This window comes from Plecotus auritus (assembly GCF_963455305.1).
Source record: "Plecotus auritus genome assembly, chromosome: 8".
NCBI lineage: Eukaryota > Metazoa > Chordata > Mammalia > Chiroptera > Vespertilionidae > Plecotus > Plecotus auritus.
This window is the reverse complement of record NC_137782.1, coordinates 10,716,531-10,734,081: the sequence shown is the minus strand read 5'-3', so window position 1 is coordinate 10,734,081 and position 17,551 is coordinate 10,716,531. Positions and strand designations below refer to the sequence as shown.

Below are 17,551 nucleotides of genomic sequence, written 5' to 3'. Positions count from 1 at the left end.
AGATTTGTAAGTCCATGAAATTGAAAAGAGGAACAAAATTATATATCATTATGCAAACTCAGAGAAAAAGGAAGTATAGCTATGAGCTCAAAGAAACATGTCAGTGTATTTTAGTTAAAAATATTAAAAGACTGAAAAAATATGGATGTTTACGAAACTACGGTGGGAGCTTCGCAGGGCACGCCCTCCGCATGGGATGGACGTTTTGGAGCTGCACCCGGTAGTCGCCCAGGAGCTCCCGGATCTTGTCCTGGCACATCTTGTCCGCTGCTCTCCCTGCTTCCAGCTCCCGGCGCACCTCTTCCCTCTGTGCTTCCCGGGCCTGCTGCTGGTAGGACATCTGCATCTGAAGCTGCTTCCGGTACTCCTGGGCTAAACCGGAGCGTCTGCAGTATTAGAAATGTCAAAGTAGAAAATTAAAGAAGTAAGCATTTGGATTTATTTAGGGCATTATAATTAAAATGTAATTGGTGGAGTGAAATTAAAATCAGGGTGAGTGGGGAAGAAACAGATGACAAATCCAATAATGTGTTCAATATATAATTAAGATAACTTAGAACAAATACTAATTTTTAGGGAGGGAATTTTTCAAAATATCCGCTGTGATGTGGAGAGAGTTTTGGTCTTTTTCCATCCCCCCTCTCACTCCTCTCCACCTCCGTCTATCAAAGGGCCAGGCCCCTGCAGGGAAAGCCTGCCGTGGTCTCACACTGCTGGTGACTAGGTGGGTAAGTTTGTCTCATTATGTTCAGTATTAACTGGACAATTTCTCCTACAGATAAGCAACATTTTAAATATATACGCCACATTTTAAATTTAAACTGTGAGCCCCGGCTAGTATGGCTCAGCTGGTTGGAGTGTCGTCCCATACACTGAAAGGTCGCAGGTTTGATTCCTGGTCAGGGCACATACCCAGGTTGCTGATTCAATCCTCAGTCCTTGATCGGGCACATACTGGGAGGCAACCGATCGATGCTTCTCTCTCACATCAATGTTTCTCTCTCTCCCTCTCCCTTTCTCTCTCTCTAAATAGCAATAAAAACATATCCTTGGGTGAGGATTACATTTTTTTTTAAATTTATAGTGTGATTTTTTTTATTGTGATAAAAAACACGTAATGTAAAATTTACCATCTTAACCATTTTTAAGTGTTAAGTATATTCACATTGTTGTAAAATAAATCTCTAGGATTTTTTCATCTTACAAATCTGAAATTCTATACCCATCAAAACCTGAAAACCCACCTTTTCCCCTTTCCCCCAGTCCCTGGTAACCACAATCCTATTTGCTGTCTCTATGAATTTGACTATTCTAGGTACCTCATATAAGTAGAATCACACAGTGTTTGTATTTTGGTGTCTGGCTTATTCCACTTACCATAATGACCTCAAGGTTCATCCCTGTTGTAACATGTGTCCGAATTTCCTTCCTTTTTAAGGCTGTATAATAGTCCATTGTATACAGATTCCATCTTTTGTTTATCTATTCATCTGCTAATGGACATTTGGATTATTTCCATCTCTTGGCTATTGTGACTAGTGCTGCTATGAACATGGCCATGCAGATCTCTCTTCAAGGTCCTGCTTTTAATTATTTTGGATATATACTCAGAAGTGAAATTGCCAGATCATATTGTGGACTAAGAAGGAGTTCTATGGAAAGTAACCTCACAGGGTGATCTGATCATAAATTCCTAACTGGGCAGGTCATGGTGGGTAGTCACGCACCAGGCATATACGTTAACACATCTTGAAATAAGCATAACCACTCAAAAAACATATAATCTTGTTAAGAGAAACTGTGAAACAGCCGTTCTCCAGAGCATTTGAGATCTTGCTTCCCAGCAACTGTCATCAGTGTTGGCTCAGATAAACTCGTTCTCTACAGGTCTGGATATTTCTTACATCAACAATATGACAGTTCTATTATTAATTTTTTGCGGAAATTTCATACTGTTATCCTTAGCAGTTGCACCATTGTACAATCGATAAGCCACATTTTTAATATCAGCTTTCATTAGAAATAAAGATTATAGCATTTATATGCTTCTGTGGCAGATTCTATTTTCACAGTTTGTTTCCTTGCGGGGGGGCGGTCATCAAGTTATTTCATTAGGATATAGGATTGGTGCCTGTTTTAAAAAGTTTTTTCTAATTTATACTATTTTTTCAAGATGTTCATCTGCCCTAGCCAATGTGGCTCAGTAGCTAGAGCATCGGACTGCATACCAAAGAGTCTTGGGTTCGATTCCCAGTCAAGGGCACACATCTGGGTTGCGGGTTCACTCCTCGCCCCCAGTTGTGGTGAATGCAGGAAGCAACCAATTAGTGTGTCTCTCTCACATCAGTGTCTCCCTCTCTCTCCTCCTCCCTCCCTCCCTTCTACTCTTTCTGAAAGCGATGGAAAAAATATCCTCAGGTGAGGATTAACAACAAACAAATAAAATAAAGATGACCATTCAGTTCAATACCCAATTAGTATAATCAGAATGTACACAATAGCAAGAGAATTTAATTTTACTTATTTGAAGAGTCTCATGCTCTACCGACGAGCTAGCCAGGCACCTTGATACTTGTTTTAATATGAAATTCTGTAGAGTGATTTGAGCCTTTAGGACAAATACAATAGTCATGCATCACTTCGACAGGGATACATGAGAAATGTGTCAGGTGATTTCGTTGTTGTGTGAACATTGCAGAGTGCATTTATACAAACCGAGATGGGATAGCCTATTACACACCCAGGCTTCAAGCCCACTGTTCGTGTATCTAAACATATCTAAAGGTACAGTGGAAACAGAATAGGCCCTGCCTATGTGGCTCAGTTGCTTGAGTGCTGTCCCGTGCACGGCAAGGTCGCCGGTTCAATTCCCGGTCAGGGCACCCAAACAAAAACACAGAATACAATACTTTTATCCTACTGGCAGCACACTAGGTTTGTTTACACCAGCATCGCCATAACCATGGGAGTAATGAGCTGTACTACAGCATTATTAGAGCGAGGACAGCACTAGGTGATAGGAATGGTTCAACTCTGTTACCATCTCAGGGGACCATCATCGTATATGCAGTCCGTTGTTGGTAGAAACGCTACGTAGCACCTGACTGTACTGATGTAAAATAATGTCGTAATGCAAGAATTATGGCACATGGTCCTCTGTGTTAAAAATCTCCATTTTTTTATTTAGATAGTAAGTGATAATAAAGAAAAGAAAATCGTACCTTACAAAATTCTCCTTCTCTTCACGGTTAAGCTCTTTGAGACCTTCCTGTATGTGCTCCTGTTCCAGAGCACGTTCTTCCAGTTCTTTCGCTTTTCGTTGCACTACGAAAGACAACAGCGATGCTTGCTAATTGACTTTTTTCAGACAAGACTTGCTAACATCTTTCTGGGCGTTGACAGCATATTATTTTTAGAAAGGCAGAGCTTAGAATCACTGGGCTGGCTCTTAGGCCAATAAGGTAGAAGTAGTTATCTCCACCGAGGAAAGAGCAGGGTTTAGGTTCATATGTGCTGTGTGATCTATACAGATTTTCTCTTAATCATTTTTTGTTGAGACTTTTCAAACCAATTACCATAGAACTTTCTCCTCTTGAGGACAAATAGTTCTATTGCCATTAATGTTAATGAGAGCTTTTATTTATTACAAAATAAATATTTAAAAAAGTCTTAGTATAAAAGGTCTTTAAAAATTAAATAAGAAAAATTGAAGCATCCCTATAGGAAAAAAAAATGACAAAGAAAACAAACAGAGTTCACAAAAGAATAAACACAACCAGGCAATACACATCTGAAATGTACATATCTTCCCAAAATCCACTTACAGAAATTTATCTTAAACAATCATATATAAGCCAAAATAAACTATTTACAGAGCTTTTAGGACAAATGTAACATATTCATCTGCCACTTAATCATGATAACCTGCAATGCTAAAGTACTGGTAAGAAGATTCAAAACCATCTGAAGGTCCATTAGTTGTGTTTTGGTAAAATAAATTATGGTCCATTTTTATAATGGATTTCTAGGCAGCATTACAAATCTTATAATTGAAGAAAAATGACCTGGGAAATGTTTATAATAAGTGCAAAATCCAGGCTATAAAACATTATATACAACATGACCCTGATTTGTAGAGGGAAATTATATACATAATAAAAATATTGGAGGGAAATACAGGAAGCTGTGAATAGTAGTTATTCCTGGGTTGATGGAATTATAGCTGTCTTTGTATCATTCTTTATAAATGGTCCCAAATGCTTACATTCTTTGTTTTCTCAGTCTGTTCTGAATTATTTATCGTGGATGAATACAGAATCTTTTTCATTTATAAGCTTTCTTCTAATACTGACTTAATAATTTTTTTAAAAAATGTTTATTGATTGCAGAGAGGAAGGGAGAGGGAGAGAAAGATAGAAGCATCAATGATGAGAGAGAATCATTTATCTGCTGCCTCCTGCATGCCCCCTACCAGGATCAAGCAGCAACCAGGCATGTGCCCTGAATGGGAACTGAACCGTAACCTCCTGGTTCATAGGTCGACGCTCAACTACTGAGCAACAGAGGCTGGGCTGACTTAATTTTTAACTGCTGTTACAATACATGGAGTGGAGAATTAATCAAAGGAACCAAGATGAGCTTTCTCTTTCAAAGACAATTAATGTGAAGCCTAATGGTACTCTAACTGTGAATCGTCTATCTACTGGGCTGGACATGGAATGATGGGAATCTGGAGGTGGCAGTTCCTACTCTCTACAGACACCTCCTTTTGTAAGCAAGCACTGTATGGAGCCAGGGAGTGCAATGGTGTGCTAAGACATGAGCAGGCCTCAGTGAGAGCCCCAGGCACTGTTTGAAGCTCAGGGAACACAACGGTGTGCTAAGTAAGACATGAGTAGGACGTAGTGAGAGCCCCAGAAGAAGTAGGAACAGGGTAACACAGAGGGCCTCTTGAGGAATGAGACATCTGAGCTGCCTTGAAAGATGTCCAGAATTCCTCTAGATCAAAAGCATCATAGAGAAAACTACCCACGCAAAGGTCTGTAGGTAGGGAGGTATGGAGACACCTGCAGAAAGCATAGAGAGACAGATAAAAGATGTGTGTCTTGCCCTACCTTCTCACTCTCCTTCATAATCACTAAGGCCCACAGACTAGTCATGCTGTTCCTCTACCCTTCAGAAGGCCTCCCCTACGACTGCTCAGAGTCTACTGGGATATAACCCTCTCCATATGCTTTATTATTATTTTTTAATATATTTTATTGATATTTTACAGAGAGGAAGGGAGAGGGATAGAGAGCTAGAAACATCGATGAGAGAGAAACATCGATCAGCTGCCTCCTGCACACCTCCCACTGGGGATGTGCCCGCAACCAACGTACATGCCCTTGACCGGAATCGAACCCGGGACCCTTCAGTCCGCAGGCCGACGCTCTATCCACTGAGCCAAACCGGTTTCGGCTCTCCATATGCTTTAGATGGTCACACTTAGATAAGACCTGCAAAGCAGGGATCTTGCCTTAATCCTTTTTACATCCCTCATAGTAGTTTATACATAATACCTATTTAATACATATTTTGGATGCTACTTAAATTGAATAAAGGCCCAACTAAAATATAATTCATGTCCTTACACTTTTCTTGAACTTGAAGTTTTCTTGTACACATGACCTCATTCACAAGTTGTTTCCTTGCCTCCTTTTCAAGTTTCAGCTGTTTGTCCTTCTCCGCCCACTGCTTTGCCTTCTCTTCTTCTAATATTCTGTCCAGTTCTTTCTCCTGAGCATTTTCTTCCTCACGCTGCTGTGCCAAATATTGACGATATATCTTCTGTTCTCTTATCCTATCTTCCTACATAACATAAATTTACCACATGTTGTTAAAACATTCTTGGGTATGATAATGATATTGAGGATATTTAAAAACAATCTTAGAATTACAATCTCAATGTTTCAGAACTACCACTGAAATTTTATAGATTAAATATTATGTTGAGGGTTTACTTCAAAATATTTAGGGGTGGTGGGGGTATTGGGTGGTGATACAGATGAAACAAGAATGATCATTAGCTGATGGTTGTCGAAGCTAGGTAAGGGACACATGGGGGTTCTTTGAACTACTCTTTCTATCTGTTTGAAATGTTTTAAAATACATTGTTGAGTAAGTTAATTCAAACACTATTCCAAAAAGTGTGTCTCAAAGCAGTTCCCAAATAATATGCAATGGTACAGCTTTATTTTCATTTATTTTAATTTGGGTAGATGAAATCTTAACCTGATAACAAAATAAATCACTACTACTATTATGGCACTGTCTCTGACTAGAAGATGAGTCAGTCACCTGATATTCTGTAACAGCCATTCTCAATCTTAGCTACACTTTGGAATAACCTGGGGAGCTTTTCTTTCTTTTCTTTTCTTTTCTTTTTTTTGTTTTTATTCTTTACTTGAGTTCTGGCTAAGAAAAAAATCAGAGCCAAGACTCAAATACAAGCAAAAGTTTATTTAGAAAATCACAGAGGTAGAAGTGAGCCGTAGAAGAAATAGGCTCAGGAAACAAGTTACAGAGGCCAAAAAAGGGCCTTTGGAGCTTAGGAGAGAGAGGCAAGGAAAATGTGCTGGGGAGAGGAGGAGGAAGAGGAGGAGAGAGAGAGAGAGAGAGAGAGAGAGAGAGAGAGAGAGAGAGAGAACCATGCCCATTTGGGGAGCTTAAAAAGTATTAAGGGCTGAGTCTCACCTCGAGAGATTCTTATCTAATGGATAGTTTTTAAGTTCCCAAGTGATTTGAACGTGCAGCTAAGGTTGTGAACTGGACTTTATAACAAAGACATTTCAGTTTACTTCTCCATCTTTCATGGTTTTATATTTGTGCTGTTCCATCCAATCTCTGATCTGATCTCTTTTGAGAAAATCATAGACCTGAGGTAGGACTAGCAAGGTTTGAGGGCTATAGCTGCACTATCAGAATGGCTTGTATACGTAGTCTCATTCTTACTTAGGAATAAATTTAATAAGAGAAGGACAAAACTTATACTCTTAAAACTAAGAAATATTATTGAAATAAATTAAAGACCTAAATAAACAAAAAGACATCCTATGTTTATGGATCAGTAGACAATATTGTTAAAATGGCAATCGTCCCCAAATTGGTCTAGAGATTCAAAATAATCTCTATAAAATTTCATTGTCTTCTTTGCAGAAATCAATAAACTGATCCTAAATTCACATGGAAATTGAAGGGAGTCCGAATAATCAAAACAATTTGAAAAAGAAGAACAAAGTTGGAGGATTTACATTTCCTGATTTCAAACTCACTACAAAGCTACAGTGATCAAGATGCATAAACATGAGATGCAGCATAAGGATGGACGTATAGATTAATGGTATACTAGAACTAAAAGTCCAGAAATAAACCCTCACATTTACTCTCCATTGATTTTTGACAAGGTGGAAAGACATGTAGGAAATTTAAATGCATATTACTTAGTGAAATAAACCAATCTAAAAAGGCTAAATACTTTATGATTCCAACTATATGACATTCTGGGAAAAGGCAAACCTCTGGAGACAGTTTTAGGCCAGTGAAACTACTCTGTATGGTACTGTCATGGTAGACATATGTCATTATACATTTGTCCAAACCCACAGAATGTATAACACCAAGAGTGAATCTTATGCAGGCTTGAAGGGAGCACCAACTAATTGATGTGTCTCTCTCACAGCAATGTTTCTCTCTCTCTCTGTCTCCCTCTTCCCAACCACTCTCTCCAAAAAGCAATGGAAAAATATCCTCGGGTGAGGATTAACAAAACAAAACACACACACACACACACAAAAAAAAAACAAAAAAAAAAAAACACACACACAAAAGTGAAGCTTAATGTAAATTATGGACCTTGGGTGATAATGATAATAATGTAGGTTAATCAATTGTAACAAATGTTCCACTCTGTTGGGGGATGTTAATAATGGAGGGAGGCTTTGCATTTGTGGGGGCAGGAGGCTATGGAAAATTTCTGTGTCTTCTGTTCAACTTTGCTATGAACCTAAACTGCTCTTAGAAATAGTCTTTAAAAATAGTACTATAGGAAAAGCATGACACCCTCAGAGTTCCATACAAATGTCAAAGGAACAGACAGCTGAATGAATACTGGAATGCTTTTCTCTCCTCTCCTTGCCCGACAACACTTTACATATCCTTTCATATCACTTTCTCAGTGATGTCCTCCCCAACTTGCAGGCAGGCATAATCCCTCCTCCTCCTGCGATCCCATCACCATGTGATAGAGCAGGAGTTCTCAGGATTCTGTGAGCATCTGAATAAGCCTGGGGGAGCTTGTTAAAACACAGAGTTCTTGCCCCTGCCAGGACTTCTAGATTCTGATTCTGGAGCCTACGAATTTCTATCTCTAACATTCTCCCAGATGATGCTGACACCACACTTAGAGTGGCACTGTTATGGTTCATTCTGCATGTGGCTGGCTCCTGTAAGACTGAGAGCTCAACAAGGAATTTCACCCAGCACATATTAGACACTGAATGCATGTCTTACTCTTTTTTGCTTGTTTTTATCAGCCTCGTCCTGTAAGTCTTTCTGGGCCATCTGCACGAGTTTCGTGCGCAAGTCCTTTTCTTCTCTGTACTCCTGCTGAAGACGTTCCATCTTCTCTTGGAGGGCTTTTTGCAAAGTGTTCCTAAGTTTCTGTTTTGTCCTCTGTTTCTTTAGCTTATCCTGCTCATCCTCAAGTTTCACCTGAGCTCTGTCATCTTCCTAAAGCAGAACAATAAAGAAGATAATTCAGTACCGTTGGACAAAACAAATAAATGCATTTCATATACACACCTGGAATTAGAAGGACTATAAGAAATAAAACTTGCCTTCTCATGCTGAGCCAGCAGTAAGGCTTTGTGAAATTGCTGTGTAATTATAAAGTAATAGTTGTCAAGTTCAGAATGCAGAAATGTATAAAGAGAAACCACCTTTAAACCTAGTACCCATCACTCGGCACCACTCTCAACATCTCAGTGGATTGGCCTTCTACACTTTACTCTTCTATGCCCATCTGCACATCTAGATGTGGGCGCATTATTAAACAGCTATAAGAGTCCAAAATGGAAATGTGCATGTCAGCTAAACATGCAAAACCAAATTTTAAGCATGATGTTCTTTAAAGTATCCCCCCATTCCTCTCATTTTCTTAGCTTTCTGGCTGGCTTGATTGCCGGGCCAAACAGGCGGTTTTAACTGGGGCACCAATGCTGTTGGGCATTGTGGGTTTGGTAGAAAATGTGGGACATTCGTCCTCCTGCCAGAGGCAGCTGAACTCTCCTGAAGGGAAAAGTATTTGTCCAGCTGGGACAGGAGATGACGTAGTAATCAATAGTGAGGATGGGATACAAATCCCAATTTGACTTGATTTAACTTGATTCATAACAGCCGTGATTACTGGTTTGTGAGAGGGGAGTTATACTAGACTTTTCCACTAATGCCAGTAAATCCAACTAAATGGTAAGGGTCAAATTCGGTAAGTGCAGAATCTAAGGAAAAGGAATGGGTATCAAGCATAAAAGCCAGTGGAATAGCAGGCCACACTTTTTTAAAGTAAGCTCAACCACATCCAGAGGAAGTAGTCAGCCAAATCCAGACTATAAGATAGGAAGGGATGGAACGGGGGGAAGCTGTTAAAGACTAAGAGACCTAAAAGTAGTTTGCCATGTTTTGGCTTCACCAGGATAGTTTTAATCTTACACCTGTTGTGCCAATGTAATGAATTTATTGCACCCCTTTCCATCTCAAGTGAATAATAAACAGTCCTTCTTTCTAGAAGAGACTTGTAACAACCATATTTGGATTCTGATTTAACTATCAAATAAGTTAGACCATGATGGTGTAATGTTGATTCATTCACAGCAGATGGTTATTGTTGTGCTGGCTGTTGTCATTGTTTTATTAGACCAACTAAGGGAAAAGAGGTCAGTGCCCCGGCCAAATAGGTGCTGCATGTTTCAGCTGCACACTAGTTGAAAATGCTGCAGCAGAGGCAGCAATCTTGTTGGAATGAAATTATTGATATTGGTGGCCAGACGGTCACCACAGCTGTTCCTCAGCATTTCTTCATAGGATTTGGAAACTGTCACTTTACATATCATATATCCAAGAACAGGGGATGTTGCCAAATTGCCACTAGCCCTCCATAGCATTGCCAGTGATTATCCCATTTCACCCTCCCAAAAAAGGTAGTTGCATTTTTCCTCCTTTCGCAGATAAAGAAATTGAGCCACCATAGTGAAGTAACTTGCTCTCTGCAATGGGAGGGCACTATTAACTGGGCCTTGAAATCCAAGGCTCTGATCATGTTGCTCCGTGAACAGCCAAGGGCATTAGGCAAACTGTGCAGTCACAGGCCTGCAAACTGGTCCTATAACCACGGAGTGATCAGCCCATGACCAGCATTTTAAAAGGCCCACCACGCCGAAACCGGTTTGGCTCAGTGGATAGAGCGTCAGCCTGCGGACTCAAGGGTCCCGGGTTCGATTCCGGTCAGGGGCACATACCTTGGTTGCGGGCACATCCCCAGTGGGAGGTGTGCGGGAGGCAGCTGATCGATGTTTCTAACTCTCTATCCCTCTCTGTAAAAGATCAATTAAATATTTTTAAATAAATAAATAAATAAAAGGCCCACCACAAGGCGCGCCTCCTCTTCCTTCAGCTGCTGCGCGGCCTGCCTTCGCGCGTTGATGTCGGTGACCTGGGCATTCAGCCCCAGCCGTGTGTTCTCCGCTAGCTCTTTCTGTCTCTTCGCCTCTGCAGCTTCTCGCCTTTCCTTGGCCAATCGGTCCTCCTCCCAGAGCTTACAGAACATCTGCTCTTCCACCAGTTTTTGCCTTTTCAGCTCCTCATTAAACGCAACCTGTGCTTTCCGCTCCTCACACACCTTCTTCTCATGGAGAGAAAGCAACTCAGTGCGGAGCTCCTCACAGCGTTCCCTGAAAGGAGAGTTTGAGAGACAAAACCTTCATGAGACACGGCTCTATTTAGGCACCTGTCTGTACGGTCAGATCCCGAAACGGAAGAAGTCGGAGATCTGGATGTAGGCCATCCGAGCAAACATGTGACGAGTGGCAGGGAGACAGGCACCATGATGTCACAGACAAAATACGGGCACTGGGTCAGACAGAGCAGGCTTTGAATCCAGTTGTGACATTTCCTGTGTGACCTTGGGTTGGAAACTTGACCTATCTGAGCTTTTTTTTTTTTTTTTTTTTTTTAACACTTTCAAGGTTCTGGTAAGGATCAGAGATAACAAATGTAAATGCCTGGTAAGTAATAAGAGCTCAATAACTGCTGACTATGGTTATTACTACAGAGGAAATACAAGAGCGGTGGGCCCCTACAATATTACACGTGGACGAGGCTTTGGTAGGAAGAGACCCCGCATGCACCTTCAAGGAAAGGTCATCTGTGACCGCATAGATGAAGGCTTCCCCATCACCCTGGGCTGCGGGCAGGGCACACGTCCACTGAAGGGGTTTCGCCTGAGCTGCCTTTGCACACCCAGGCTATGTCACCATTCGAGAAGACACGCTCTCACCAAAGTGTCCTTTCTTTCCGTCTTGGTTATTCAAATTTCTCCCAAAGTCCTTAATTGAGTCCTGTGATATCCATCAATGTCTACACTTCAGAATTACTTAGGGATATTTTCAAAATCCTACTCCCCACTTCTTCCCTCCCTCCTCCCAGACCGGACTAGGTAAATCAGAACATCTGGGGTGGACACAGGCCTCTGCAGTTGGTCAGAGCACCCAGGAGGTTCTGGCATCCAGCCAAGCGAGGAGACCCTCTGACTGAAGGCAATGTTTATAAACATCAAGTCTTCCTGGTTTCTAAATCAAATTCAGCACCAAGACGCTGAAGTTTGAGAATGGGCTCAATATAGAACTTCTGATGACATTTTAATAGCTAAGACTGAAAGAAAGGATGAGGTCTAAACTCTTATTGCAAGAGTGGTCAATACCTCTATTTTAATGAAAATAATCACTGGTAAAAGGGAAGCCTTTTTGTTTGTGAGTGCTTTCCATGGTACTTTCACACAGGAAATCTTGTATCATCCTCGTAAGTATCTGACAACTCAAACGTAGGAGCAAGAATTACCTCCATGTTAGAGTTAACGCAGGTAGCCAAGTGTCTTCCCAGGAGGAGTAATACTATTCGCAGCACTTACTGACGTTTAATTTGCAGGCGCTGTTCTAAGCACATTGCAGGTATGACTTTTATCATCTTCACAACCACCAATGTCGCAGTGAGCATTACTGCAAGTGCATTTTCATCATTATGATCAGCCCCATTTATAGATGAGAAAGAGGAGGCACAGAGCAGTTAGGCATCATAGGTAAGTTCATACATTTCATATGTGGTAGAGCTGGGAGTGAAAAGCTGGCAGGCTGGCCCTGGAGTTTAGGTTCTTTGGTACCTCACTGTAAGAATACATACATGTAAAGTGCTTAGAACAATGCCTGGCCAGTAACTGACAGAGACAAGTGTTCTGACCATGCATCCTAGGATATTTGTTTAACAAAAATACCCAAAGCAAAACAAAGCTCAAAATTTTCTATTTTAATCTGGGGTTCAATCGCTCATTGTGTATAAATACAGAACACCTAAAAGGAAATCACAATGTACCAAGAGCAAGCTCCATAAAAGAAGTATTGATAAACTGGGTTTCATCAAAATTAAAATCTTTTTCTCTGTGAAACACCCTCTTAACAGAATAAAAAAACAAGCTTCAGACTAGGAAAAAATATTTCCAAACCATATGTCCTACACAAAGGACTCATATCCAGAATAAATAAAGTACTCTCAAAACTTAATAGCTAATCCAATTAGAAAATGGGCAAAAGAAATGAAGAGACATTTCACAAAGAGGATGATCTACAGATGGCAAATAAGCACATGAACAACTGTTAACATCACCGGCCTTTAGGGAAATATGTGAATGGCTCATTGAAATTCACTTGCTAGTGTCCCCTTTGTCCCTCACAGCATCTTCTCAGCAGCCAGCAGGGAGTGTCCAAGTCCAGCCAAGGACAGGAGATGAGGCTAAACTTCAGAAAGGCCAGATAATTCGAGTCTAATCCTGTCTTGGTTGCTACAAGCTTGAAAATCTAGTAAAATGACTATCTGTGGAACTCAAGTTACCCATCTTCAAGATGGGGAGTAGCGAGTTCCTTCTGGTGATATGCACGACTGCTCTGGTTTTCTTCCTGCCCTTCTTTAGCAGCTCCAAGCCCCGACACTTCCCCTTCCCTCTAGTCTTAGCGGTTTAATTTACTCTGTTAGCAGCTGTATCTGCAATTTGTATGCACTACTCACTGCAATAGCTTACTTCTCCTTTGGACCTCTCCTAGGAAGATGTAGGACAGTCTATATGGTTAATGGCAGAAAGAGAAGAGATGGCAAAAGCTTTATCTCTGAACCATGTCTAGCCCTAGCCAGTGTTGCTCAGTGGATAGAGCATTGGCCTAAGGACCAAAGGGTCTCAGGCTTGATTCTTGGTCATGGGTACGTACTTCAGTTGCAGGATCAACCCCCGGCCCTAGTCAGGGTGCAGGCAGGAGGCCACAAATTGATGTGTGTCTCTCACATCAACAATGTTTCTCTGTCTCTCCCCCTCCCTTCCATTCGCCCTAAAAATCAATGGAAAAATGTCCTCGGGTGAGGATAAACAACAAAAGGACCATGTCTTGATCCCTCCACATGCTTGGTTTTGCTTCTTTCTCACATCTGTTGACCTTTGGATATCTCATCTATTCAGATTTCCTGCGCTGTGAAAAATGAACTCATATATTCCTTCTGTATTCTACCATACTTTAAACGCAGAGTTTGCTTTTTACTTTATCTTGGGCTATAAGCAATAATACTGTATATTGAGAAACCAAGATGGCAGCATAGGTAAGCACCTAAACTGCTGCCTCACACAACAATTACAAAACTACAACTAAAAGACAGAACGGACATCATCCAGAACCACAGGAAGGCTGGCTGAGTGGAAATTCTACAACTAGAAGGAAAGAGGAAAGCTCATGGAGAATCAGAGGAGCGGCAAAGGGCTGAGGTACAGAGACACATGCAGAGAGGAAGGGCAACTGAGTGCCTGGCTGACTTTCTCTGGCGGGAGGGGGAAGGAAGCCCCCGACTGCACTGAACCCCAGTTCCGGGTGAAACCCCGTGGACCCGGCTCATACAGGGGGAGTCTGTACTGTCAAGTAGAGAGAAAGGCACACGGAGACTCAGAGACTCGGAGACCTGGGGGAGCCACGGTGGGTCTGGAGGCGCGCCCGCACGCGAGTGCTTGCAGAGAAAGCTGAATGTGGAGGTTGCCGCAGGCATTCCCTAGCGGAAGGGAGTCGGAAGCTCCTGACTGCACTGAACCCTAGTTCCGACTGCACTGAACCCCAGTTCCAGGCGAGCCCCTGGGGACCCACACTCTTACAGGGGGAATCTGGACTGTCAGGCAGAAACTCAGGGGAGTTGCGGAAGGCAAAGGTCAGGAGGCACGTGCGCAAGGGCAGGGCTGACGGGAAGCCAAGACTGTCTGCTCCGCCCTGAGACTCCGCCCCATCCAAGCTGAGCACAGAGGCTTTTGCGATTTTGCAAGTCTAATCCTATAAGGCTGTCTCCAGCACCGAACTTCTCCCAGCATAGACACAGCTGATCCTCACAGCCAACTGGCCTGGAGGTCAATTCCTCCCAGTGATACCAACAACAATCAAGGCTTAACTACAACAAGGCTGTACACACAGTCCACAAAGGGGTGCACCAAGAGTGTCCACCTCAGGTAACTGGGAGGCCGACCCACTGGGCCATATAGGAAACCTAGCACACAAAGCTACTTTACCAACTCAGGGAAGCAGCGAAAATGCAGAGGCAAAGAAACAGATCACAAACGAAAGAAATGGAGGAAAACAAACGACTGGATATAGAATTCAAAACCACAGTTATAAGGCTTTTCAAGAATATCCTAGAAAAGGCCGATAAATTTAACGAGACCCTCGAGGATATGAAAAAGGACCAACTAGAAATTAAACATCCACTGACTGAAATAAAAAATATTATACAGAGACCCAATAGCAGACAGAGGAACGCAAGAATCAAGTCAAAGATCTGAAAAACAAAGAAGCAAAAAACACTCAACTGGAAAAGCAAGAAGAAAAAAGAATCCAAAAAGTTGAAGATAGTGTAAGAAGACTCTGGGACAACTTCAAGCGTACCAACATCAGAATTATGGGGGTGCCAGAAGAAGACAGAGAGCAAGATACTGAAAACCTATTTGAAGAAATAATGACTGAAAACTTCCCCTACCTGGTGAAAGAAACAGACTTACAAGTCCAGGAAGTGCACAGAACCCCAAACAAGAGGAATCCAAAGAGGACCACACCAAGACACATCATAATTAAAATGCCAAGGGCAAAAGACAAAGAGAGAATATTAAAAGCAGCAAGAGAAAAACAGTTAATTACCTACAAGGGAGCACCCATACGATTGTCAGCTGATTTCTCAACAGAAACTATGCAGGCCAGACAGGAGTGGCAAGAAATATTCAAAGTGATGAAAAGCAAGAACCTACAACCAAGATTACTCTACCCAGCAAAGTTATCATTCAGAATGGAAGGTCAGATAAAGAGCTTCACAGATAAGAAAAAGCTGAAGGAGTTCATCACCACCAAACCAGTATTATATGAAATGCTGAAAGGTATTCTTTAAGGAGAGGAAGAAGAAAAAAGTAAAGATAAAAATTATGAACAACAAAAACATATCTATCAACAAGTGAACCTAAAAATCAAGTGAATTAAAAACCTGAGGAACAAAATAAACTGGTGAATATAATAGAATTAGGGGCATAGAAAGGGAGTGGACTGATAATTCTCAGGGGGAAAGAGTATGGGGGGTGTAGGAAGAGACTGGACAAAAATCGTACACCTATGGATGAGGACAGTGGCGGGGAGGTAAGGGCAGAGGGTGGGGTGGGAACTGGGTGGAGGGGAGCTATGGGGGGAAAAAGGAGAAACAATTGTAATAATCTGAACAATAAAGATTTATTAAATTTTAAAAAAATAATAATAGTACTGTATATTATACTTGAAATTTGTTGAGAGTAAATATTAAGTGTTCTTAATGCAAAACAAAAAAATCCCTTAGCACCTGCATTTTGCAATGATCTTACCTAATAAAAGAGAAACATGGCCGAAACCGGTTTGGCTCAGTGGATAGAGCGTCGGCCTGTGGACTGGAGGGTCCCGGGTTCGATTCCGGTCAAGGGCATGTACCTTGGTTGCAGGCACATCCCCAGTGGGAGGTGTGCGGGAGGCAGCTGATCGATGTTTCTCTCTCATCGATGTATCTGGCTCTCTATCCCTCTCCCTTCCTCTCTCTGTAAAATATCAATAAAATATATTTTAAAAAAAAAGAGAGAAACATGCAAATTAACCATCACTCTGCTACGCCCACAGCCAATCAAAGTGAGTATACAAATTAACCCAACAAAGATGGAGGTTAATTTGCATATACAGGCATGGAGTGAAGCCTGCTATGAGGGGAAGGGGGGGGCGGCGGAGGGAGCTACTGTAGTGGTGCTTCAGACAGAAGCAGGGACTTGCCGGCTCCCAGTAGGAGCGGGGATGTGCCGGCTCCTGGGCAGCAGGGAGTGAAGCCAGGGGAAGGAAGGCCTATTCTTGCACAAATATTGTACAACAGCCAAAACTGGTTTGGCTCAGTGGATAGAGCGTCGGCCTGCAGTCTGAGGGGTCCCGGGTTCGATTCCAGTCAAGGGCACGTACATCGGTTGTGGGCACATCCCCAGGGGGGGATGTGCAGGAGGCAGCTGATCGATGTTTCTCTCTCATCGATGTTTCTAGCTCTCTATCCCTCTCCCTTCCTCTCTGTAAAATATCAATAAAATATATTTTTTTAAAAATATCATACAACAGGCCTCTAGTGTGTATATAATTACCAAGACTTAAAGGTACAACTACTGTCTATAACCTCTTAAAGCTATACTCCGTTGTACATCAGCAATCTTACACCTTTTAATACACATGTTTTGTGTGTGTTTCTGACATCATTACCTGAACTGCTGGTCTAGCTTCTCAGCCACAAAATCTTGCCTCTCTTTTTCTTTCTTCTCCTTTAATAATCTGGTTTTCTCTCTCATTCTTTCTTTTCTCTCTTCAACTGTTTCTTCTTTCAATTGCATTTCAGTAAAATACTCATTTTCTTCTGCTGCTAAAAGTTCACGGAGCCTGAAACAAAATGACCAAAAAAAATTTAAATTAAAACTGTGATGCCACATACATCATTTTACAAATTTATTTTTATTTTGTTAAATTTTATTTCAGAAGTACATGTTTAATCATAAATTTCACAAGAAGGGAAAGACCATTGCATTCTTTCATAAAATAAAGCTCGTTGTCATTTAAAGCAATAAAGAGAGCCCGGCCAGTGTTGCTCAGTGGTTGAGCATCAACCTATGAACAAGGAGGTCACGGTTCAATTCCTG

General features: G+C 41.6%; 1 protein-coding gene across 2 annotated transcripts in view; it reads right to left on the bottom strand.

Moving 5' to 3' along the window:
* Positions 1-17,551, bottom strand: part of MBD1 (methyl-CpG binding domain protein 1) — a 40,182-nt gene continuing 22,631 nt past the window's right edge. For both annotated transcript variants that reach the window (XM_080683613.1, XM_080683612.1), the window contains 6 exons: positions 17,121-17,294; positions 10,682-10,985; positions 8,551-8,769; positions 5,634-5,850; positions 3,222-3,324; positions 1-386 (listed from right to left, as the gene is read on the bottom strand). In XM_080683613.1, the coding sequence (XP_080539739.1) occupies positions 158-386; positions 3,222-3,324; positions 5,634-5,850; positions 8,551-8,769; positions 10,682-10,985; positions 17,121-17,294 (1,246 nt within the window). In that variant the 3' untranslated portion in view covers positions 1-157. The remainder of the gene's footprint in view (positions 387-3,221; positions 3,325-5,633; positions 5,851-8,550; positions 8,770-10,681; positions 10,986-17,120; positions 17,295-17,551) is intronic.